The sequence below is a fragment of the Rhinopithecus roxellana genome, chromosome 2 (assembly GCF_007565055.1).
Source record: "Rhinopithecus roxellana isolate Shanxi Qingling chromosome 2, ASM756505v1, whole genome shotgun sequence".
Classification (NCBI taxonomy): domain Eukaryota; kingdom Metazoa; phylum Chordata; class Mammalia; order Primates; family Cercopithecidae; genus Rhinopithecus; species Rhinopithecus roxellana.
Genome location: NC_044550.1, coordinates 122,072,038 through 122,098,138, shown reverse-complemented (window position 1 = coordinate 122,098,138; position 26,101 = coordinate 122,072,038). Strand labels below are relative to the sequence as shown.

Genomic DNA, 26,101 nt, shown 5'->3' with positions numbered 1-26,101 from the left:
GGGAAGGGAATCCGTTTTCCTAGCCAGGGGAACTGAGACACACAACACCTGGAAAATTGGGTAACTCCCACCCCAATACTGCACTTTAAGCAGACAGGCACACCAGGAGAATATATCCCACACCTGGCCGGGAGGGTCCCACGCCCACGGAGCCTCCCTCACTGCTAACACAGCAGTCTGCAGCGATCTATCCGCAAGGCAGCAGTGAGGCTGGGGGAGGGGCGCCCGCCATCGCTGAGGCTTAAGTAGGTAAACAAAGCCCCTGGGAAGCTCAAACTGGGTGGAGCTCACAGCAGCTCAAGGAAGCCTGCCTGTCTCTGTAGTCTCCACCTCTGGGGACAGCGCACAGCTGAAGACCAACAGGGGAAGCAGCGGGGGCCGGTGCAGATGCCAAAGACTCTGTCTGACAGTTTTGGGGAGAGCCGTGGATCTCCCAACGCGGAGGTTGAGATCTGAGAACAGACAGACTGCCTGCTCAGGTGGGTTCCTGACCCCTGAGTAGCCTAGCTGGGAGAAATCCCCCACTAGGGGCAGTCTGACACCCCACACCTCACAGGGTGGAGTACACCCCTGAGAGGAAACTTCCAAAGGAAGAATCAGACAGGTACACTCGCTGCTCAGCAATATTCTATCTTCGGCAACCTCTGCTGCTGATACCCAGGCAAACAGGGTCTGGAGTGGACCTCAAGCAGTCTCCAACAGACTAACAGACAGTCCTTCTGACTGTCAGAAGGAAAACTATCAAACAGGAAGGACACCTATACCAAAACCCCATCAGTACGTCACCATCATCAAAGACCAGAGACAGATAAAACCACAAAGATGGGGAAGAAGCAGGGCAGAAAAGTTGGAAATTCAAAAAATAAGAGCGCATCTTCCCCTGCAAAGGAGCGCAGCCCATCGCCAGCAACGGATCAAAGCTGGTCAGAGAATGACTTTGACGAGATGAGAGAAGAAGGCTTCAGTCCATCAAACTTCTCAGAGCTAAAGGAGGAATTACGTACCCAGCGCAAAGAAACTAAAAATCTTGAAAAAAGAGTGGAAGAATTGACAGCTAGACTAATTAATGCAGAGAAGATCATAAACGAAATGACAGAGATGAAAACCATGACATGAGAAATACGTGACAAATGCACAAGCTTCAGTAACCGACTCGATCAACTGGAAGAAAGAGTATCAGCGATTGAGGATCAAATGAATGAAATGAAGCGAGAAGAGAAACCAAAAGAAAAAAGAAGAAAAAGAAATGAGCAAAGCCTGCAAGAAGTATGGGATTAAGTAAAAAGACCAAATCTACGTCTGAGTGGGGTGCCTGAAAGTGAGGGGGAAAATGGAACCAAGTTGGAAAACACTTGAAGGATATCATCCAGGAGAACTTCCCCAAGCTAGTAGGGCAGGCCAACATTCAAATTCAGGAAATACAGAGAACGCCACAAAGATACTCCTCCGGAAGAGCAACTCCAAGACACATAATTGCCAGATTCACCAAAGTTGAAATGAAGGAAAAAATCTGAAGGGCAGCCAGAGAGAAAGGTCAGGTTACCCACAAAGGGAAGCCCATCAGACTAACAGCAGATCTCTCCGCAGAAACTCTACAAGCCAGAAGAGAGTGGGGGCCAATATTCAACATTCTTAAAGAAAAGAATTTTCAACCCAGAATTTCATATCCAGCCAAACTAAGTTTCATAAGTGAAGGAGAAATAAAATCCTTTACAGATAAGCAAATGCTTAGAGATTTTGTCACCACCAGGCCTGCCTTACAAGAGACCCTGAAGGAAGCCCTAAACATGGAAAGGAACAACCGGTACCAGCCATTGCAAAAACATGCCAAAATGTAAAGACCATCGAGGCTAGGAAGAAACTGCATCAACTAACGAGCAAAATAACCAGTTAATATCATAATGACAGGAACAAGTTCACACATAACAATATTAACCTTAAATGTTAATGGACTAAATGGTCCAATTAAAAGACACAGACTGGCAAACTGGATAAAGAGTCAAGACCCATCAGTCTGCTGTATTCAGGAGACCCATCTCACATGCAGAGACATACATAGGCTCAAAATAAAGGGATGGAGGAAGATCTACCAAGCAAATGGAGAACAAAAAAAAGCAGGGGTTGCAATCCTAGTCTCTGATAAAACAGACTGTAAACCATCAAAGATCAAAAGAGACAAAGAAGGCCATGACATAATGGTAAAGGGATCAATTCAACAGGAAGAGCTAACTCTCCTAAATATATATGCACCCAATACAGGAGCACCCAGATTCATAAAGCAAGTCCTTAGAGACTTACAAAGAGACTTAGACTCCCATACAATAATAATGGGAGACTTCAACACTCCACTGTCAACATTAGACAGATCAATGAGACAGAAAGTTAACAAGGATATCCAGGAATTGAACTCATCTCTGCACCAAGCGGACCTAATAGACATCTATAGAACTCTTCACCCCAAATCAACAGAATATACATTTTTCTCAGCACCACATCGCACTTATTCCAAAATTGACCACATAATTGGAAGTAAAGCACCCCTCAGCAAATGTAAAAGAACAGAAATTATAACAAACTGTCTCTCAGACCACAGTGCAAACAAACTAGAACTCAGGACTAAGAAACTCACTCAAAACCGCTCAACTACATGGAAACTGAACAACCTGCTCCTGAATGACTACTGAGTACATAATGAAATGAAGGCAGAAATAAAGATGTTCTTTGAAAACAATGAGAACAAAGATACAACATACCAGAATCTCTGGGACACATTTAAAGCAGTGTGTAGAGGGAAATGTATAGCACTAAATGCCCACAAGAGACAGCAGGAAAGATCTAAAATTGACACTCTAACATCACAATTAAAAGAACTAGAGAGGCAAGAGCAAACACATTCAAAAGCTAGCAGAAGGCAAGAAATAACAAAGATCAGAGCAGAACTGAAGCAGATAGAGACACAAAAAACCCTCCAAAAAATCAATGAATCCAGGAGTTGGTTTTTTGAAAAGATCAACAAAATTGAGAGACCGCTAGCAAGACTAATAAAGAAGAAAAGAGAGAGGAATCAAATAGATGCAATAAAAAATGATAAAGGGGATATCACCACTGACCCCACAGAAATACAAACAACCATCAGAGAATACTATAAACGCCTCAAAGCAAATCAATTAGAAAATCTAGAAGAAATGGATAATTTCCTGAACACTTACACTCTCCCAAGACTAAACCAGGAAGAAGTTGAATCCCTGAATAGACCAATAGCAGGCTCTGAAATTGAGGCAACAATTAATACCCTACCCACCAAAAAAAGTCCAGGACCAGATGGATTCACAGCTGAATTCTACCCGAGGTACAAGGAGGAGCTGGTACCATTCCTTCTGAAGCTATTCCAATCAATAGAAAAAGAGGGAATCCTCCCTAACACATTTTATGAGGCCAACATCATCCTGATACCAAAGCCTGGCAGAGACACAATAAAAAAGAGAATTTTAGACCAATATCCCTGATGAACATCGATGCAAAAATTCTCAATAAAATACTGGCAAACCGGATTCAGCAGCACATCAAAAAGCTTATCCACCATGATCAAGTGGGCTTCATCCCTGGGATGCAAGGCTGGTTCAACATTCGCAAATCAATAAACATAATCCAGCATATAAACAGAACCAAAGACAAGAACCACATGATTATCTCAATAGATGCAGAAAAGGCTTTTGACAAAATTCAACAGCCCTTCATGCTAAAAACTCTCAATAAATTCGGTATTGATGGAACGTACCTCAAAATGATAAGAGCTATTTATGACAAACCCACAGCTAATATCATTCTGAATGGGCAAAAACTGGAAAAATTCCCTTTGAAAACTGGCACAAGACAGGGATGCCCTCTCTCACCACTCCTATTCAACATAGTGTTGGAAGTTCTGGCTAGGGCAATCAGGCAAGAGAAAGAAATCAAGGGTATCCAGTTAGGAAAAGAAGAAGTCAAATTGTCCCTGTTTGCAGATGACATGATTGTATATTTAGAAAACCCCATTGTCTCAGCCCAAAATCTCCTTAAGCTGATAAGCAACTTCAGCAAAGTCTCAAGATACAAAATTAATGTGCAAAAATCACAAGCATTCTTATACACCAGTAACAGACAAGCAGAGAGCCAAATCAGGAATGAACTTCCATTCACAATTGCTTCAAAGAGAATAAAATACCTAGGAATCCAGCTTACAAGGGATGTAAAGGACCTCTTCAAGGAGAACTACAAACCACTGCTCAGTGAAATCAAAGGGGACACAAACAAATGGAAGAACATACCATGCTCATGGATAGGAAGAATCAATATTGTGAAAATGGCCATACTGCCCAAGGGTATTTATAGATTCAATGCCATCCCCATCAAGCTACCAATGAGTTTCTTCACAGAATTGGAAAAAACTGCTTTAAAGTTCATATGGAACCAAAAAAGACCCCGCATTGCCAAGACAATCCTAAGTCAAAAGGACAAAGCTGGAGGCATCACGCTACCTGACTTCAAATTATACTACAAGGCTACAGTCACCAAAACAGCATGGTACTGGTACCAAAACAGAGCTATAGACCAATGGAACAGAACAGAGTCCTCAGAAATAATACCACACATCTACAGCCATCTGATCTTTGACAAACCTGAGAGAAACAAGAAATGGGGAAAGGATTCCCTATTTAATCAATGGTGCTGGGAAAATTGGCTAGCCATAAGTAGAAAGCTGAAACTGAATCCTTTCCTTACCCCTTATACGAAGATTAATTCAAGATGGATTAGAGACTTAAATGTTAGACCTAATACCATAAAAACCCTAGAAGAAAATCTAGGTAATACCATTCAGGACATAGGCATGGGCAAAGACTTCATGTCTAAAGCACCAAAAGCAACAGCAGCAAAAGCCAAAATTGACAAATGGGATCTAATTAAACTAAAGAGCTTTTGCACAGCCAAAGAAACTACCATCAGAGTGAACAGGCAACCTACAGAATGGGAGAAAATTTTTGCAACCTACTCATCTGACAAAGGGCTAATATCCAGAATCTACAAAGAACTCATACAAATATACAAGAAAAAAGCAAACAACCCCATCAAAAAGTGGGCAAAGGATATGAACAGACATTTCTCAAAAGAAGACATTCATACAGCCAACAGACACATGAAAAAATGCTCATCATCACTCGACATCAGAGAAATGCAAATCAAAACCACAATGAGATACCATCTCACACCAGTTAGAATGGCAATCATTAAGAAGTCAGGAAACAAGAGGTGTTGGAGAGGATGTGGAGAAATAGGAACGCTTTTACACTGTTGGTGGGATTGTAAACTAGTTCAACCATTATGGAAAACAGTATGGCAATTCCTCAAGGATCTAGAACTAGATGTCCCATATGACCCAGCCATCCCACTACTGGGTATATACCCAAAGGATTATAAATTATTCTACTACAAAGACACATGCACACGTATGTTTATTGCGGCACTATTCACAATAGCAAAGACTTGGAATCAACCCAAATGTCCATCTGTGACAGACTGGATTAAGAAAATGTGGCACATATACACCATGGCATACTATGCAGCCATAAAAAAGGATGAGTTTGCGTCCTTTGTAGGGACATGGATACAGCTGGACACCATCATTCTTAGGAAGCTATCACAAGAAGAGAAAACCAAACACCGCATATTCTCACTCATAGGTGGGAACTGAAAAATGAGATCACTTGGACTCGGGAAGGGGATCATCACACACTGGGGCCTATCATGGGGAGGGGGGAGCAGGGAGGGATTGCATTGGGGAGTTATACATGATATAAATGATGAATTGATAGGTGCTGACGAGTTGGTGGGTGCAGCACACCAACATGGCATAAGTATACATATGTAACAAACCTGCACAGTTATGCACATGTACCCTAGAACTTAAAGTATAATAAAAAAAAATAAAATTAAATTAAATTAAAAAAATTGGAAAGTAATAAAATGTAGAAGGAGTATAAAGAGAAATAGAAATAGTAGAGATTATTTTTAGTTAGGGGAAATTAAGAAAGATTTTATGACAGAAATTGCATTTAACCTGAAACCTGTAAGATTTGGAAATATTTTGATTTATGCATCAATTAGTAAATGGTGGAGGGAAGGTAGAGGAGAAAGAGGCAGTAAAGTGCAGGGCAGAATGGAAAATATAGAATGAAAGCTGTATATAATGAAAAAGTAGCACATTTTCTTTATGTCAGGGAATGTGCATTCCTCAAATATACAGGCTATCCTACATCTGGAAGAGCTTTTTAGCAACTATTATCTAAAACTACCAATTTCCAATGATTGACTCTGCAGCCTAGAAACAGCTCTGAACAGTGCACTGAGAATAATGAACTGAAAATCCTAGTACTTCATGTGTTAATTTTCTGCATCATGCTCAATCAACATTTCCTACTGGAAATATATAACTATATTTCCAGAATATATATTATATAATATTCTGTTTACAAGTTCAAAGAGTAAAATATGAAGCATTATATTCACAGAACAGTTAAACTCTATAGAATAGAAGATGAAATAATACAATCTGTAGAGTTTTATAAACCCTATGAATGAACTCCCGGTTCTTAAGAAGTTACAATAAAATAGAGAGGACAAGGTCAGCTTCCAGAACTTGGAATAGATATAGTACCTGCATACTTGAATTCTGGGTGGGAAAAAGCTATTCTTGTGAGCTTGTATTAGTTAAGGTACTCCACAAAAACACAGCCAACAGGATAAATGGGTAGACATATAGATGCTGACTGATAGAAGGATAGATGAGAGAGAGAGAGAAAGGGAAAAGAAAGTCGAATCATATAATATGTAGGTGCTGGTAAGTACAAAATGTGCAGAGAAGACTAGTAGGTAGGGAGCCAGGGAAGAGTTCACGTTTCAGTCTTGAAGCCAAAGGCAGTCTGGAGCCTGAGTCTCTTCTTCCTAGAGGGACCTCAGTCAATCTTTTAAGTGTTCATTTGATTGGTTGAGGCCCACCTACATTATAGAGGGTAATCTGCTTTATTCAAAATCTACTGATTTAAATATGAATCACATCTAAATAATGCCTTCACAGCAACATCTGGACTGGAATTTGGCCAAATACAGTCATGCACTGCATGACGTTTTCAGTCAATGATGGACCACATGTACAACGTTGGTCCCATAAAATTACAATGTAGTTGAAAAAATCCTATCACCTAGTGATGTTGTGGCCATCCTAACATCCTAGAACAACAGATTACATACATCTTTCTGGTGATGCTGATGTAAACAAACCTATTGTGCTGCCAGTTGTTTGAAAGTATAATACATACAATTATGCACAGTACGTATTTTGTAATATTATAATATTATAATATTTTAGTAATAACTAACTTACTACTGGTTTATATGTTTACCATACAATAATTTCTATCATTATTTCAGATTATACTCTTTCTACTTTATACACACACACACAAACCAAATATATATGTTAACTGTATTATATATATACATAACACGTATATATGTTAATTATAAAATGACAGAGTATAGCATAATAAATACATAAACCAAAATACACACATATATTATATATTATATATTATATATAAATATATTATAATGTAATGTATATTATATATTTATGTATTTTATGTATTTGTATACAATATGTATATGTACCATTATATATGCTAACTGTAAAACAGTCTCAGGCAAGTCCTTCAGTAGGTCTTCCAGATGATGCATTGTTATCAGATCAGATGACAGCTTTATGCATGTTATTGTCCCTGAAGATCTTCTTGTGGGACAAGATGTGGAGGTGGAAGGCAGTAATGATAATGATTCTAACCATGTAGGCTAATGTGTAGGTTTTTTAGTTTTCAACAAAATGTTGAAAAAGCTTAAAAAAAAGAAAAAAGGAAAAAGAAAAGCTTACAAAATAATGACACAAAGAAAATACTTTGTACAGCTGTAAAATATTTTTAAGTTGTTATTATGAAAATGTCAAATTTATAACAAATTTATAAAATAAAAAAATTCAGTAACCAAATAATAATTTGTCATGAAGAAAGAAATTTTAAAAATTAATTTAGTGTATTCTAAGTGCACAGTTTTTATAAGGTCTATAGTAGTGCACAGTAATGTCCAGGCCTTCACATTCACTTACCACTCACTCACTGACTCACCCAGAGGAACTTCCCTGACTGCAAGCCTTCAGTAATAAGGCCCTTATACAGGTATATCATTTTTATCTTTGTACCATATTTTTACTGTATTTTTCTGTGTTTAGGTATGTTTAGATATGCAAATGCTTATTGTGTTACAATTATCTACAACATTCAGTTCAATAATATTCTTAACAGGTTTGTGTCCTAGAAGCATTAGGCTATATTATACAGCCTCGGTATGTAGTGGGCTATACCATGTAGGTTTGTGTAAGTACATTCCATGATGTTTCCACAATGATGAAATTGACTAAAGATGCATTTCTTATAATGTATCTCTGTCATTAAGTGATACATAACTGTATTTGGGGACCATAGCCTGGCCAAGTTGACATGTAAAATTAACCATCACAGAGTTATTAACAGTAGGAATGGACACCCATGGATTCAGAGCACTTTTCAAAAATTATCCATGTGTTTCTTTTCCAGACAAGGGACAATTTATACTGCGGCAAGAAGGAATATATTCCTCCATCTCATGTTCTCTATGAAAATCTGCGTTCTCCTCATTTTGTCCCATCTCTTGGTCTGTCAGTGAAGTTTGCTTCATATTTCTCAATTGAGTGGATGTAATATATTAAAAATCCATTACGTATAGGTTGTTGTCTCTATTTATTTCTCTGCACATTGAACTTGATCTGAATGACCATGAAATCTGGAAAGAAGTGATCTACACTGAAAACATGAGTATTGAGTGACGTTTCAAGAAAATAAGGACAAAAAAACCATTGTGAAGCTAGCTTCGCATGTGCAATGAACTTTTTAATTAAATGAGATATAAGTGTGTTTACCTGGTTTTTATTTTTTTATTTTCTGACATTTAAGTGCATCTTTAATGTTTTTTTTTTTTTATTATTATACTTTAAGTTCTAGGCTACATGTGCACAACGTGCAGTTTTGTTATGCATGTGCCATGTTGGTGTGCTGCACCCGTTAACTCGTCATTTACATTAGGTATTAAACCTATTTTAAACTCCCTTTGCCTCCGCTGAGATTCAATACTGATTTGAAATGGAGCAATTCTTAGTAAAAATACTAATATTTGACAGATTTTAGATACATTTATGATAATATAATTTTTATTTAAAATCTAGCGATCTGGCAAAAGAGTAAAGTATTTCATGAAGTTGGTTTATGTTGAGTTGTCATATGCCATAAAATAATTTCAAAAATAATTATCCAAAAACATGTAAATAACCGAGCCTAATATTTTTGATAAATTAAAAATGTTTTCATAAACCTTTATTAAATTTAATTAAAATATATATTTGATAGCCTTTCATTTAAGCAGAGAAAGCTAATGTTTTCCAGATTCCATCAAATTGTTTTTGCCCAGTGACTATTCTATACTGCCAAGCTCTATCTTCTCATTTTTTTTCCTGCTTTTCCCTGATTGTAATTGAGATAGAAGGAAGCCTTTTCAAGATCATACAAAGTGTAAGAGATTCTGATCATGTACTCCACAATTTTAACCTCTTTACCATAACTCAGGTCATCCATATGAGGCAAAAATTTTTAAACCACAGAGATGAAATTTATACGTTGACAATTAGTAGTTTTGGTCACTTTATTTCATACTTACCTTTCTTTCATCTTGCTTTTTACTTTCATGGCATTTGTATCTATGTTATCACTGTGGGGTATTTGGATGAATAAATGACTGAATAAGTCTAACCTGCATGGACCATGCTTCCTAGGTATGAAGCACAGTATGATAACAAATATACAAGAGATCCCCTTTATTCATGGGTATACATTCTAAGATTTCCATTGAATACCTGAAACCCTGAATAGTTGGGAACCTTATATACTCTATGTTTTTCCTATACATATGTACCTATGATAATGTTCAACTATTAAATTAGGCACAGTAAGAGATTGACAACAATGAATGATACAATATAATTTTAATAACAAAATACTGTAATGAAGGTTCTATGAATGTGATCTCTACCTTCTTCTCATAATAACTTATTGTACTGTACTCACCTATTTTTGGATCATTGTTCACCATGGGTAACTGAAACCACAGAAAGCAAAACCACAGATAAGGAGGGACTAGTGTATAAACACACTCAAACTATACTTCCCCATTACAGTTTATCACCAACTAACAGCATGGTAAGAAGTTCTCTGTGATAAATGATTGATATTCAGATGAAGGTTCTGCTTCCTAGAAAAGCTTCATCACCAGTAGGCAAACAAGCTTTCTATCCACATATGCAACATTTGTTACAGATTGGTTCAATGCTAAATAGCTAGATTAATTGCTGGATGAGCTGAGTGGGAAAAGTGTTTCTACATCTGTGACTGCCCTGTACTACAAAGGTTTTATTGATGTCTGAATTAGCTTGTCTATCTGAGCAAGAGAGAACACTATATTTGGAAATGATATATTCTGAAATAGTCCACATGACTCATGTTTTAAATTATTTATATTGTTACCAGTTTATAAAATGCTTACTGTTGTCCATAGTCCAGCTGCAGAAAATGAAGAACTTTCCAACATTGTATCCTGCTAGTGGGGCATTATTTGCACTTGCTTCTTCTGATTACCTCAGGAGTTTGAATCCTATTGCGCATATCACAAAGCTAGGTACCTCTACCAGGAAATCCAAGGCTTATCATACAATTTTAACAATTTCAATTATGGTAATTTGTTACAATTTTTATTATAACAAATCGTCAAAAGTCAAGACATTTACATAAGTTTTCTCTACTGTACTTTTTAATTAAACTGAAGAGCAACTGGTATTAGTTCAAATTCATTGTCAATCTAAGACTAAAACCTTTACTACATTATTTTAAGCCTTTGCTGTTCTAGATATAAAAATAGCACATTGAATAAGGGATAAGGTATTGTCTTTTAATTACATACATAATTTTAAATAATTTCCAGATAATCAATATAAAAAATACTAAATATATCCAAAGTATGCATAATAGTAAGAGTAATGTGTAGTACAAAGAACACTGACTGGATGGAATGGGAAAATTTTGTCGTAATTCTGGGGCTTACTAGAGTAGGGTGCTGACCAAGTCACTTATACACTCTTACTGGCAAAATGTGGGCACAAGGCAAGATCATAATTACTATCTTTCCCAGCTCTAAGACTCTATGATCATGAAAACATAAAATATTAGAAATTAATGTATTTTTTAAAAAGTCCTAGCTATAAGAGGGGTAAAGTCTGAGGTGAACATGGTTTCTTTCAATGACTTTTCCTCATAAAAATACTTTCAGTCTGTAAGCACCATTGTTACCTTCCTTTAATCCTGCCTAATCCCTATTAAATTTATAGGTGAAAATGGCTTGGACTAGTAACCTCCAAACCTGGTTGACTAGAATTCTCTGATAAGCACTTTCACAATTCTTTTTATTAATTTTTAATTTCTAATTTTATTTTTAACATTTTATTTTAAAATTTTACTTAAAATTTTATTTTAAAAAATTAGAGGCAAGAGTTCACTCTGTTGCCCAGGCTGGTTTTGAACTCCTGAGCGCAAGTGATCCTCCTGCTTCGGCCTCCTGAAGTGCTAGGAATACAGGCGTGAGCCACTGTGCCCAGCCAGCATTTTCAAAATTCAACGTGCAATTAATATATGTAGCTCTACACAATTTTACAATATAATTTCCTAACATGAAAAAATATGAACTGCCTAAATTTGTCTTAGGTCATATTAATATATGTGTGTGTGTGTGTGTGTGTATGCTAAATTACTTTTTCTTAGATATGTATGTACTTTTTCTTAGATATGCATGCACTTTTTCTTAGATATATATGTTTTTATATTATTATGTGTGTTTTTATATTATTAGCAAAGTCACTCTTCTCTGATTAATAAATGTGTAAATAAAGGTGTAAAAAATTAGGAATCATAAGAGTATGTTTGAATCATCTGTAACATCTGAGATTTGGAATAGTGACTTGGAGCAGCCGGTTAAAGGTCAAAAACCAGGTTTTAAGTACATTTATGATAGTCATGAGCTGAAGCAAACTAGACATTCATTCTATCAGAACATTGGCCACAAACCTACCTTGAGGACAGAATTACCAAGCAGTACATTCTACAACATCCTATGATTGCTAACCCATAAAAAACTAAAAAAAAATAGTAACCAATTCAAGACTGTCTACCTTGAGGTATCTATCTTGAAGTGTCAAAAAATTCAAAAAATTTTTGAATTTGTTTTCTAAAAATTCAAAATTTCACTTTCAATATTTGACGAAAATCTATGAGAGGTCTAGGGTGTGTATACACATAGCCTGAAGAAATAATAATGGTGGCTAAAATATTTAATAATAATAATATTACTCTTAATTACAGCAAATTGGAAATATTCCACATGTAAAATAATTCATTACTAAATAATATGCAACATTTAATTAATTTTTTAAAAGTAATGACACAGTATAACACATAGAAAAACATAATATTATAAAATAGTGAGGTTAAAAAAGCATTAGGTAAAACTATGTACATAAAGTTATGATCATAACAATGGTGACCACTAGATATTTCAGTATATTTTAAATTTTTTCTTTTATCTAAGTTAAATTTCTACTTTTCCCAGATTATGTATTACTTTTATAATAAAAAACTCTTTTTATGGAAAACATTTTTAGAAGAAAATAGCATTAGGATCACCATTTACAATTTAAAATATGTATAGATTCATACACAGCATTTTTCCTGTCTTTTCCCTTCTGTCTTGGTCTAATTTGCATTTTTAGTCATCTTCCCTGCTAGGTTTTATGCTCTTCTGAAGAAAGGATGACATATCTTTTCCGATATCTTTTTTAACAATGAACCAATTGTCACTATAATAAATGGTAAATAAATATATGACAGACAAATAAAACAATGAAATATATATATAATGTGTATTTGAATTAAGAAATAAAATTATTTTGATAACTTTTAGAGATTCTAAGGTCAATTTAACATTAAGGTTGGATACTTGACCATTTCACTTAAATGAATGAAAAACGATTATTACTGAGAAAAATCCCTTATTTACATTCTATAATAAATAATAATTGTGACTTCTGTAGCTCTACATACATTTTTATTTAAAAAGGGTTTTTTTCCTTGTGTAGAGAGCAATTAGATTTTCGTTTTCTGTTAAAAAAATTCTGAAAATGGACATTCCTGTTACATATTTCTGCACAGGCCAGAAAGAAAGCATTCTGTCATTTGCCAAGTTTGCCTGATCCTCTTTGCCTACTGCTCACCCCCTTGTAGTCCTCTCCAGCAGGCAGTTATTTTGAAGCACAGCCCAGGTGACTTCCCAGCTCCTTTTTAAATTGTCATCTTCGTAGCTGGTGCCCTGGTTCCTCAGCCCTGTCTCCATTACTAAGACAAATCAGAATTTCCAGCAGGAAGATCCTGTCCTGCTTCAATTCCCAGCAGGAAGATTCTATCCAGTTTGAGAAGTATATTCTAGGACTGTGTGACATATCACTCTTGCAATTAGAAAATATTTAAATTAACTTCTGCAGATGAGAACTAGGATCTAAGTAGTTTTTATTAGTTCTTCCTTGTCCCTTACTTTCAAAGTGTCCATATTAGTCATCTCTTAATATTGGATTAGATAAGGGTATACCAGTTCCTACAATTAAATTCATGTCCAAATTATACCTGGAATTTTTAGTTGTAGCTACTTTTGTACTTACTAATCTTATGCTGTAGCCTCCTGCTAGATACCCATAATATCATCTTGAATTTCCTGGAGCTTTTACTGATTTTGATTTGGCTTTAAAGAATTGCTATGGCCCTTGAGTGTTATACTTGCTAGTCAGAGGGCAGCCAACACCGTGAGATATTTACTCAGAAGAGTCAAGACACATAATCTCCCCCAAATCTGAAAAGTTACGAGGTTATAACTATTTTGTCTAATAATCTCTAGTAACATGTTCTTCACTTCAATTCTGATTGCATATTTTTGTTCTGCTTATATTGAAGATAGTTTTAATCAAACCATATATAAAATTGAACAGCTTCTTTCCAAGTTACTCTATTCTTTCCATCTTCATTAGTGCATCTGTTACTCATTTTGACTGTAAAAAGAAAAGCATATTACATTGTAGAATAATGTCGTTTTAAGCATTATTCAGAAATCTATGGAAATGCCATTTTATGTATCTAAGTTTAAAAAGAAACACCCATTTTTCAGCAAAATAAATTTTGGCTAACTTAAAAAATTAAACTAATATATTAATTTTATTTCTTACTAGTAAGTTAAATTACATGAGTACTTAAGGCAGTGACACCCTCTTGCTTTCTTAATTATGCTTAAATCTGCTTCCTCAATTACACTCACATTCAAAACAATTTTGTTCATTTTATGAAAAGTGAATTCTAATTTCCCTGCATTGTTTAGTTAAAATAGTCTTCTACATAACCTATTTCTTATTCATCCCTAGTATTACAATGATTTTCTTTTTAATAAACATTATCAAGTGTTCTGTGGGGTTCTTTTTATTTATTTATTTTCACCTGTTTTAGCATCACTAGTTTCAATAGTAATTTTATTTAATTAGGATTTTTTTAAATGATCACTGTTGAAGGGTACAAGTGTGTAATTTGCTCCACTGGGGAAACTAAATCATTAATACATTAATCTTTTATATAGGAAGGTCATTGTAGAAGCCTTTTGATAGTCGTTCTTGTCAAAGTGTTTCTAGAATACTAATACATCCTTGAATCTTGTTTCTCTTTACTTTAATGACCATGTTTTTATTTAATGTATTCATGCAAATTGAAAACATAATCCCCAAACAAAAAATATACAATTCAGGAAAATGCAGATTTTCCCATATGCTCAAACAGTCTTATTTTCTCTAGGCGTTGGTTACTTAGAAACTAAACATTACAATATTCCACCAAAAATAATAATAATAATAATAACATTTTAGCAATGTATTACTTTATGAAATCTGATATTTGTATATTGTTAAAAAATGCAACATATTACACGTATATGTTAAAAGTTTTCTGTTTGTAAAAATCAACTGATTGTATAGTAATTTGTTTTGGGTAGAACTAATACTAAAAAGATTTGTTGAAACTGCCTCTTCCAGGCCGGGCACGGCGGCTCACGCCTGTAATCCCAGCGTTTTGGGAGGCCGAGGCGGGCGGATCACAAGGTCAGGAAATCGAGACCACGGTGAAACCCCGTCTCTACCAAAAATACAAAAAAATTATCCGGGCGCGGTGGCGGGCGCCTGTAGTCCCAGCTACTCAGGAGGCTGAGGCGGGAGAATGGTGTGAACCCGGGAGGCGGAGTTTGCAGTGAGCCGAGATCGCGCCACTGCCCTCCAGCCAGGGGGACAGAGAGAGACTCCGTCTCAAAAAAAAAAAAAAAAAAAAAAAAGAAAAGAAAAAGAAACTGCCTCTTCCCTTAGTTTCCACAGCATTGTTTTGTCACTTTTTTGTCAACCTTGATGTTTCATTTACTATCTCAGCTTCATCTTTCAGGTCCTTAAACACATGCGTTCCCTAAGGTCTGCTATTTATTTCTTTGTTCTTCTCTTTTCACTTCAAGGCTGTTTTCTCCGTCTCACAGAGGTTTAGCAAATTCCTGACAAAGATTTGGCCCCAGCCTCGACTTTTCCCTGAATGTTAGCCCCTAATTTAAGGCTAACTTCTAGGTCAATCTTTTGGAACATTCCTTTATCCTCTCAAATTCAATTTTATCCACAGCCAGTTCATACTTGCTTGTACTAAGGTGACAAAGATGTCACTTATGGCATGGCTAAAGTGCCGTCACTACATAATCAGTGCAGACAGCTGTAAAAGTTAATGAGAGTCATGTGAAGATTGCATCGAGTAAGAGAAAAACTGAGTGTGACTGTCACACCAGAGGAGTGAGCAGACATAGGCAGCCGTTAGGCATACCAGAAAGGTTCCCCAGCTGTAAAGCAGTAAAACCTGTAATAAAGAGAAGACTTGACTGTTGTAATATTGAATAACTAAAGAAAATCAGCAAAATATTTGAGAACTATCTTTAGACGTCTTACGGGCTGAACGGCCTTAACCCCCTAAATTCATATGCTGAAGACTTAATCCCAAGAACTTCAGAATGTGACTACATTTAAAGGCAGGGCCTTTAAAGTCAACATGCAGCTTTTAGGGTGGGCCCTAATACAATATGACTTGTGATAAGAAGAGAAAAGTTAGATACACAAAGAGACACCAGGGATGCACAGGCACAGATAAAAGACCATGTGAGGACATGGTGAGAAAGCAGCTGTCTGCAAGCCAATGAGATAGACCTAAAAAGAAACCAAACCAGCCAAGGCTTTGATCTTGGACCTCTGGCCTCAATATCTGCAAGAAATAGATTGCTGTTGTTTAAGCCACCAGTCTGTGCTATTTTTTTGTGGCAACCCTAGCGAACTAATACCAAAGGCAAAAGCGAAGGAGAGGAGTAGAAGACGTTATTGAATACATTCAACGGGACTCAGTAGTCTGACTCACAGAAATGGGATCATTAGCGTTTGGAACTGAATATTGTAAAGTCTTTTTTAAAATAATGCCTGCTGCTTATATTGGCATTGTTAATTTTGCTCTTCATTAGTAATAAAACACCATTTATTCTATGTATATAAAGTAAAGAATAAATATCACACATTCTCATTTTTTATTCTAAATTGTTCTGTCTTGATATTTTCTCATATTCTCTCTCCCTTCCTTATTTCTCTTCTTCTCTCCTCTACCTTCTCTACCCCCATACTCTTATCTCATCTTCTAAGCCATGTTTCTCAAAATAGTAGTTTATAAAATTAAATCTACATTCCCACTCACTTCCTAGCTCTCAGAAACCAGCACATGACTATATGACTATCCCTGCAAGAACCATATATATTCTCAGGGCTCCATGGCAAAAAGTTTGGACATGAGGCCACTTTTGAAGATGAAGGAGGGATGTACAATCCAGCTGTTATCCCTTTCCTGCCTTCACCATTCCAACTGAATTTCTCCTAACAAAGATAATTAACACCACCTACTTGCCAATGCCAGTTATCACAATCTAATCCATTTTATTGTATTCTCATGTGCATTTGTAATTCATTATGATTCCCTCTTTCTTTAACGTCTTTACTCTCTCAGATTTTGTAATACCATCTTCTCTCATTTTTGCTCCTACCCTTCTGACTTTTCTGAATATGTCCCCTTTCTGTGCTTCTCTTTCTGGCAACTATATTTCGTATACATTCATCTCATTACACCATCTGGTCCTCAGAACTGTGATCTTCTTAATCTGAATCTTCTCTTAGATCATCTCACACATTCTTGATGTCTTAAGCTTTATTATATTCTTCTTGTCTTCTTTCTCTTTCTCATCTACATCTATATTTTGTGCTAACATCTTCCCTGATAGCAGATCTATAAGGCAAAATGCTGCTGGACAGTTCCTCCTGAATGCACCATGAGGATTTGGGGCACATAGGCCTACACTGTATTCCTACGTCTGATAATAACTCTACCATCTTCAAAGTATCTTCATTTCTACACCTTGGAGTCAGGTTACACATAATAAGTCACCAAATTTTCAAAAAATTATCTATTTTTTTAATGTATTATTGTCATCTCCAGTTTGATTGCAACTCCAGTAGGTAAGCCCTTGAAGATCTCTTGTCCAGACTAATACAATAACCTGTAATATGTCTCTGTAACCCTAACTTGGACTCTTATCTCCATCTTCTATATTTATATAAGAGAAATGTATTAAACAATGTAAATCTGCCTTTGACACTCCCCTGGTAAAATGTTTCCTGTCATTTCTCTTATCACAAGGGATATAATTTGTACATAATACAATTTACAAGCTTCCTATTACGATGGCTTACAAGACTGTCCTTAATAAGATCCTTCAATATCCCTGTTGCCTCAGTTCCTTACTTTGCACTTTGTATTCCAGTAACATCAAATTGCTGGAAGTTCCCCTGATCTTATCAGGCTGTTTCATTCCTCTGTGACTTTGTGCATACTGCTTTCTCTGCCAGTAAGTCATTTGTTTTCTCTCTCTGATTGACTACTTTCCCCTCAGGCTTTCTGATTTTTTTCTTTCCAGATTTCTTCAGGGACCTCTTCTTGGTGGATCAGATGAAAATCTGTTATGCCCTTGCATAGTTCTACCAAACACAGCACATTGGAATAACAAGATACAGATTCTTAGATACAGGTGTAGTTTAGCTCCAGTTGCCAATACCTGGCACAAAGTAATTGTACATGTTGATCTGAATTCATTCAGAATTAAGTATAAAAAATTACTCACATGCAAATTCTATTTTGGAGGTATACACTTGAGAGATCTCAATGACAGATAATTATTTTTAATATTTCTTACTCACCATATTAATTGGATCAACTGGTCCAATGCTGTTTACATAAACATCAGTTTCAATTACTGTGGGCCTCACTGCAAAATATCAACAAAAATAATGGTCAAAGATATGATTAGACATTGTTTTAAATAAATCTTAGTTTTAAAGAAATCTTAATAATTACTTACATCTTACCATTTCAATCATACAACATATTTTATTATGAAATGTGAAAATGTAGTCGTTATAAAAACAATCTTTACGTTTTGCAAATCAGTCACAGATAATTATCTAGAGATAAAGCACATTAGATAATGCAGAAAAATGACCTTGTAGACTGAAAGTTTCTGTTATTGTGGCATGTTTTTAGTCATACATGCTCAGTTATCTTTTTCAAACTTCATCCATGTTTCCTATATCACGGAGTACTTCTCACTCATAATCGCAACGCTGTGATTGACCAGGCAAGATGTACTTATTCTTTTAATACATACACAAGTCTGCCAGACTGAATATCTACTCAGTCTCAGTCTCCAGACCTTGGCATTTTTCAATCTGACAGAGCCCTCAAGCTACCAAACTTCAGTGAAAAACGTGAAGCATTTTGCAAAACAATGTCTATCAAATTTTAGAATAATATTTTTACCCCCTTGCAATTAAAAATACACTTAATAAAACACACGACACTTACATAGTTTGTTTTTCCTCAAGCAAAAATTTTATTATATGGCATACATATTTAATAACACAGATTTAATTTTAGTATACAAAACTATGTTTCTAGATCTACACAATACTTGAAAATGCAATTCCTTTGCTAGCCATCATTTAGATATCTTAAATAAAAGTAGATCATATGGTTTATAGAAGGTTTTACAATGTAACGTAGACTGATGACTTCTGAGATGAGTTGCTTTAACTGTTTCTAATTTGTTTCTAACTAGCTATGAATTATAGCCAATAAATATAAAATTAAGCTAATTATAGTTAGATTAACAGAATGATTTTTATGAAAGTCAATTAAAAACAAGACAATAGATTCATTAGTTCCATTTGTAAGTCTGTTGATTACCACTTATAAGTGATTATAACTGATATAAACAATACACCATTCTTATATAATAAGATTTTTTTTTCAGTTAAACTGATAAATCAGCAAATGTCGAGTGCCTACTTTTATTTTACATACTCAAAGCTGAACATTGTCTACATTGAAAGAAAAATTGTTCCTGGGACAATTTTCTTTAGAGTATAAATGTTTTCTACATTTATGATGTCGAAGGTTATAGATATAAGTTAACCATCTTGGTTTCCTGATATCAACGTTTCTTAGCCAATTATAAGATAAATATATACGTTAGAAAAACATTAACTTTGGCATTTTGGCATGAGTTACACAGAACGAGAGACACTGAAGTGTATTATGATGCGCATAGAGCAAATGCACCCAGAATGAGACAAAAGAAGGATCACATCAGTAAGTTCAATACTGCTACTAATATAGATGATACTTAGTTAATAATTGTTAAATATGTATTTGAAAGCTGTGACTAATCTTTTTGAGTTATTCTGTTTAACATTTTGTAAACCTGACATGCTATTTGATCTGATCCTTGAATCTGCAGCACCAACCCACAAAGAGGAATAAACCGGAAAGTAGACTAAAATATTTCGTATTAATTTTGAAATCACGACTGGTGACATGCTTTAAAATATAATTAAGAAAAAAAACCCAGAAATCTGTAATTGCTTCTTAATAATGACTCATTGTTGCTTTGATTCATACTATGAACAATACTTATGAGTAATATTACTTAAAATATTCACTTCTTGGAAATTGACTAAGTAATCTTTCTTAGTACTATCATTTTCTCAATCCAAAGTTTATTCAATTGCAAGATATGATTGATGTTCAAAAACTAAAATATTATATTTTAATTTAAAACTAGAAAAATAAAACTAACAGAGAATTGTCATTCCAGACTCTAAATAACATCTTGAAAGTAAGCACAGACTATGTTTAATTCATCAATACACATGGAGATTAAAGATCTCTTTTTTGCAATAGCATAACAATGCATGGGAAAACCATGTACTGCCATGGCAAATCACACACACACACACAAACACACATACACACATATATATGTATGTGAAGGCAGGTAGAGATGGCACTGGATTATATTTGCAAGATTTCTTTCTGTGCTGTTATTCTAAGTATTTTGCTTTAAGTTGCTCCACAGGATATAAGTAGATATTCTCCCAGTGGGAGTCAGTATATAGAAAGAATAGAGGTTCAGGGCAATTTAAAGAACATCCAGAAAATAGAAACAGGTAGAAAAATTTAAAATTTTAAAAAGAAAAACGCAGTGTGATCAATGAAGTTTCTGCATTCAAATTCCAAGTAGCAAAGGCAATAATTAGGAGAGCCAAATGTAGAGGTGGGTAATTGGTATATCAGCGAGAAAAGATAAACCACAATAGATTTTAAAAATATTTTCTTTATAATTGATTTTAACCATGCTTTCTTGGACACACTATTCTAATTTAACTAAGATACTTTTAGCAGATTATGTAGATTTTCGGTCACTTTTGTATATTAAAACTAATTTAGGTCAGTTAAAAACTCTATTCCTGTAGAGTTTTATAGGCTTTCTTTTTATTATTATTATTATTATTATTATTATTATTATTATTATTATACTTTAAGTTCTAGGGTACATGTGCATAACGTGCAGGTTTGTTACATATGTATACTTGTGCCATGTTGGTGTGCTGCACCCGTTAACTTGTCATTTACATTAGGTGTATCTCCTAATTCAATCCCTCCGCCTTCCCCGCTCCCCATGATAGGCCCCAGTGTGTGATATTCCCCTTGCCGAGTCCAAGAGATCTCATTGTTCAATTCCCACCTATGAGTGAGAACATGCGGTGTTTGGTTTTCTGTTCTTGTGATAGTTTGCTAAGAATGATGGTTTCCAGCTGCATCCATGTCCTAGGCTTTCTTATTGTCACAGAATAGGCCTTAAAAAAGAGAAATAGTCCCACTTATTCAGATATTGTAGCTATCATACATAATTTTTTTCTTTATTTTATGTCATATAAATTTTACTTCAAATTTAAGTATTTCATTCAACCGAGTATATTATTGTTCTTAAATGACATAGGTACAATTCCAAGAAAGAAAGCAACCACCACTCTTACACAACTGATTGTTTTTGAACTGTCTTCTGGTCCTTGCACATATACAGTTTTCTTTTTATCCAACTACTCAAATTTCTATGAATATTTTCTTTTATTGTGAAAGCTAGTGTTTTTTTTTTCTTGTTTTTTTTTTTTTTTTTTTTTTTTTTTTTTTTAAGAAAACAAAGGAAAAAAGAATGACTACTCCATAGGCAGAGCAGCCTCTATGAAGATTTTCTGAAAGTTTATTCAGGGAGTCAACTGTTTTTATCTGCAAATAATCGCTTCTCATAAATGTACCAACTGTTTCCTTCAACTGATACATTCATGAGATATATGAGTGTATAATTTTTCTTCTAGTAATATCCCTGTCTGGTTTAGTTATCAGGATTTTGCTGGTTTAATAAAATGAGTTGAGTATCCTTTCTCTATTTCTTTGAAAGAATTTGTGTAAGACTTATAGTAGTTCTTTCTTCTGTATTTTTTGAAATTCACTAGTGAAGCAACAAAAATGTAATATTATTTCTGAATCACCCTTCTGTGAATATGTTATTAAGATAATTGGGAAGTGGGGCCAAGTATTTACTGGTAGTAACATATCAGTATTATCTTCCTGGTTTTGATTATTGTATCATGCTTATATAAGGTTGAAATAATATAAGTATATTCTCTGACCACAACGAAGTTAAAATAGAAGTTATTAACAAAAAATATATCTTTAAAAATCCCCAAATATTTAGATACTAAGTAACATTACAAAATAATCCATGAATCAGGAAAAAGTCAGTAGGAAATCAATTTTTCAAAAGTAAATAAAAATGAAAATAATGTTACAGGTTATAAAATTGAGAAAAATAAAATCTTGATCTAGTTAACAGAAAGGCTATAGTTATTAAATGGTAGAGCTTATAAACATGTCCCAAGAAGGAAAACTCCAGGCCCATATCACATATAGACTTTGAAATAAGTATGATTAACACATTCCAGTTTCCCTAGACTATACAGCAGAGGTCCTTGACCCAAAGATAGATGCCAAGCTTGAGTTTAGATACTTCTGAGGCCTTAATTAACAAGGAAATGTCAAACACCACTTGACAACCTTCCCAGGTTACATGTAGATATATATGGATGAAAAGGTGCATAGGGATAAGTAGATTCTTAAGGCTGAGCTGTCTAATACTATAGCTAGTAGAAACATATGGCTGTTTAAATTTAAATAGAAATTAATTGCATTTAAATGAAATAAAAATATTTCATAAGCACACTAATCACATTTCAAGTACAGAACAGCCACTTGTGGTCAGAGATTACAAAAATGGGCAATGCAGAACAACATTTCTATCATTTCAGTAAGTTTTACTGAACAATGTTCACCAGTGGTTCTCGATGAGAACACCATGTCTCCTGTAAATTATTTTGAAAATTTCTGGGCAGCTGTTTGTGTTCGTCACAAAAATTCGGATTGTTAGTAATAGTGTTTAGTGAATGAAGTTCTAGAACTTCATAAAACAGTCATATGCGATGAAAAATTGTCCCACATTTAACAAGATTTTGAATATCCTGTCTAGCATTCTTGTAGGTAAAACAGTATAAAACAGTATGCCTTATAGTCCGAACCTAGAAGATAAGTTTTTTTACATGTAACCACAAAGTATTTTTGTGTTTGCCAGGAATTCCTGAAAAATAAAACACAGGAAGATGGTATTTATTTTGTTCTGAATTTTACAAAATGTTGTACACCATTTTACCTAGCCATATCACCAACTACAACGTTGCTCATAGTACTGGAGTCACTGATAAGACACACTTATATCTCTTGATTTATGTGGGCTTTCCAATATACAGTCATTCTTTGTATAAATGCAAGCATCTGGCAGCTTCATAATTTCCTTCAGTGTAGTTAAACCTGAGCATTTTCATATAGAATGTCAAATATTTCATTATAAATTACTTTTTGCACCTACAATACAGATGTCATACAGTGTATATCCCACTACAAAATACACACAAACAAACCCCATATATCTATATTTAAATGGTATATATATATGTGTGTGTGTGTGTGTGTGTGTGTGTGTGTGTACTCCCTAGAATGTCTTCTCAGGAAAATTGAAGACTGGTTTCTCATTCTCTACTTAAATATATGTTTAGGCAGCAGACTTGGCAACCTGCTCTTGCTCCCATACCTGATCCGGGAAAAGGAAAACTAGAAGTGATAGGACTTAAAGAAGAATAAGCAGAGGAAGAGCTGCACACCTACTCTTCAGCACTTTTAGGATATTTTGTTTTCTTGTGGGTATAAAGCACGCCAAAAGAAAATAACTTGGTTAGCAGCATCTCACAGGTTTTTTGACCTCAAGAGAGTTGTGCATCAGCAGCACATATCTTCCGACTAGATTGCTGCTGAAAGGAGTTAAGGCAGGTGGAAGATACAGATAAGCATCCAGATTTCCTAAGCCAGGGAATTGAGCCATATAAAATACCTATGAAAAACAACAAAAATTATTTATACTTCCTAACCATAAAAGTCATTATTTATACATCTAGCCCTTAACTTACACCTAAGGCCAATTGGTGTTATCCCAAAAAGAAGTAACAAGTAACAAGACTAAGGTTGCAACTATGCCCAGTTAAAACACATAGACTAGTCTTCTTTATATCTCCCCCATGTCCCCATCACTAGAAACACAGAAGAGATAAAGAGATGGAATAAAACAACAGGCCACACTACTCCCTTTCTTACCATCCTCTGATTCCCACAGTGTCACCCTAGCGGGGCTTATATTCCCTGTGTCTCAGGAGAGGATGTCTTTTAATCTGGATATTAAATTTTTATATTAAGTTGAACTATTTAAATAACTGAAACTGTTTGGAAAGTCATAGAATCTACCTGAAAAGTTGTTAAGAAGTAGGAAAATAGGCTGGGCATGGTGGCTTACGCCAGTAATCACAGCACTTTGGGAGGCTGGGGCAGACAGATCGCTTGAGCTCAGGAGTTTGATATCAGTCTGGGCAACATGGTGAAACCCCGTCTCTACAAAAAATACAAAAATTAGCTGTGCAGGCTGTGGCATGTTTCTAGTCCCAGTTACTCTGCAGGCTGAGGTGGGGGGATCAGCTAAGCTAAGCCCCAGGTGGTTGAAGCTGCAGTCAGCTGTGATCACGCCACTGTATGATATTCATCATATGATATTCATCATCATTTATGATATTCATCATAAAGCAATAGAAGCTTAATTGGATGAATAAAACCTTTTAATGTTAATTCTCCATTAAGTTCAGAAAACCTCAATAAGTGGGTTATATAAGTTTTCATAGCAACACCAAAGACAAAGGGTACTAAAACATATTTTGGACAGAAAGCTATACATACAAAAATTATTTCAACATTAAGTCACCTGTGATGTATATACAGTCAGATGCACAGAAAAAAATGCCACTATGCATGATACAGTTATCAAGGTATCCAGGACATATTTAACCTAATGTATTAAACACAGTGATGCTATCCCAAGTGTATATAAAATTTGAACATTTATAGCTTGATCTGAAATAAATGTACTTAAACTGCAAAACTCATGGAGCAGGGCAACTATCAAAATACCTCACATGGACTAAAAAAGACTATATACAATAGATTCTATTCTACAAATACTTGGTAAATATTAAGAGAACCTGGTTTGTATTTTAAGCATTGATTTAGCAATTAAGAATACAGTGATTTACAGTTTTAGGGAACTTACATTAGAGAAAACAGATACAAAATAATAATAGTAGAGTATAAGGAGTAAAACAGAAATACAGACTTCTGATGCTTCCTTTGTTGTTTAATTGATATCAAAATATCCACCATCATAAAGACAACTATAAAATGTATTTTTTTAATAAAAACACACAGATAGTGAAGAAAGCAGAGCAAACCAGATAGCTAGAATTTGATGTAACAGTTTCCCGAAAATAATGAAAATGAGGTGAGTTCTACATTATTATTTGGCCACTTTTTCCCCTTGATATATTTGCTGTTTGACAGCACAGCAATAGTGACTGAACAGAACAGAGCAGCTTAGAACTTTTAGCTCTTTTATTTGGCTGGAGAGACAAAACTTGAAATTAAGGACTGTCAAGACAGCTAGGACTTCCCTGGAATACACACACACACACACACACACACACACACACACACACACAGAATTTAATCGGACATTCTACATGTGATTTCCCCTCAAGGCATTTTTTGTTTCCTAAATTGTATATATGTGATGTTGACAAACCAAATATAAGCAGCTCCTAAGCATCTAAAACAACATGATGAGAGTTGAGCTATTTTAGGGATGT

The 26,101-nt window shown here is 35.0% G+C and overlaps 1 protein-coding gene across 2 annotated transcripts in view; it reads right to left on the bottom strand.

Moving 5' to 3' along the window:
* Positions 1 to 26,101, bottom strand: part of GABRG1 (gamma-aminobutyric acid type A receptor gamma1 subunit) — a 103,609-nt gene that overhangs the window by 38,495 nt on the left and 39,013 nt on the right. For both annotated transcript variants that reach the window (XM_030919035.1, XM_030919036.1), the window contains exon 3: positions 18,611 to 18,678. In XM_030919035.1, the coding sequence (XP_030774895.1) occupies positions 18,611 to 18,678 (68 nt within the window). The remainder of the gene's footprint in view (positions 1 to 18,610; positions 18,679 to 26,101) is intronic.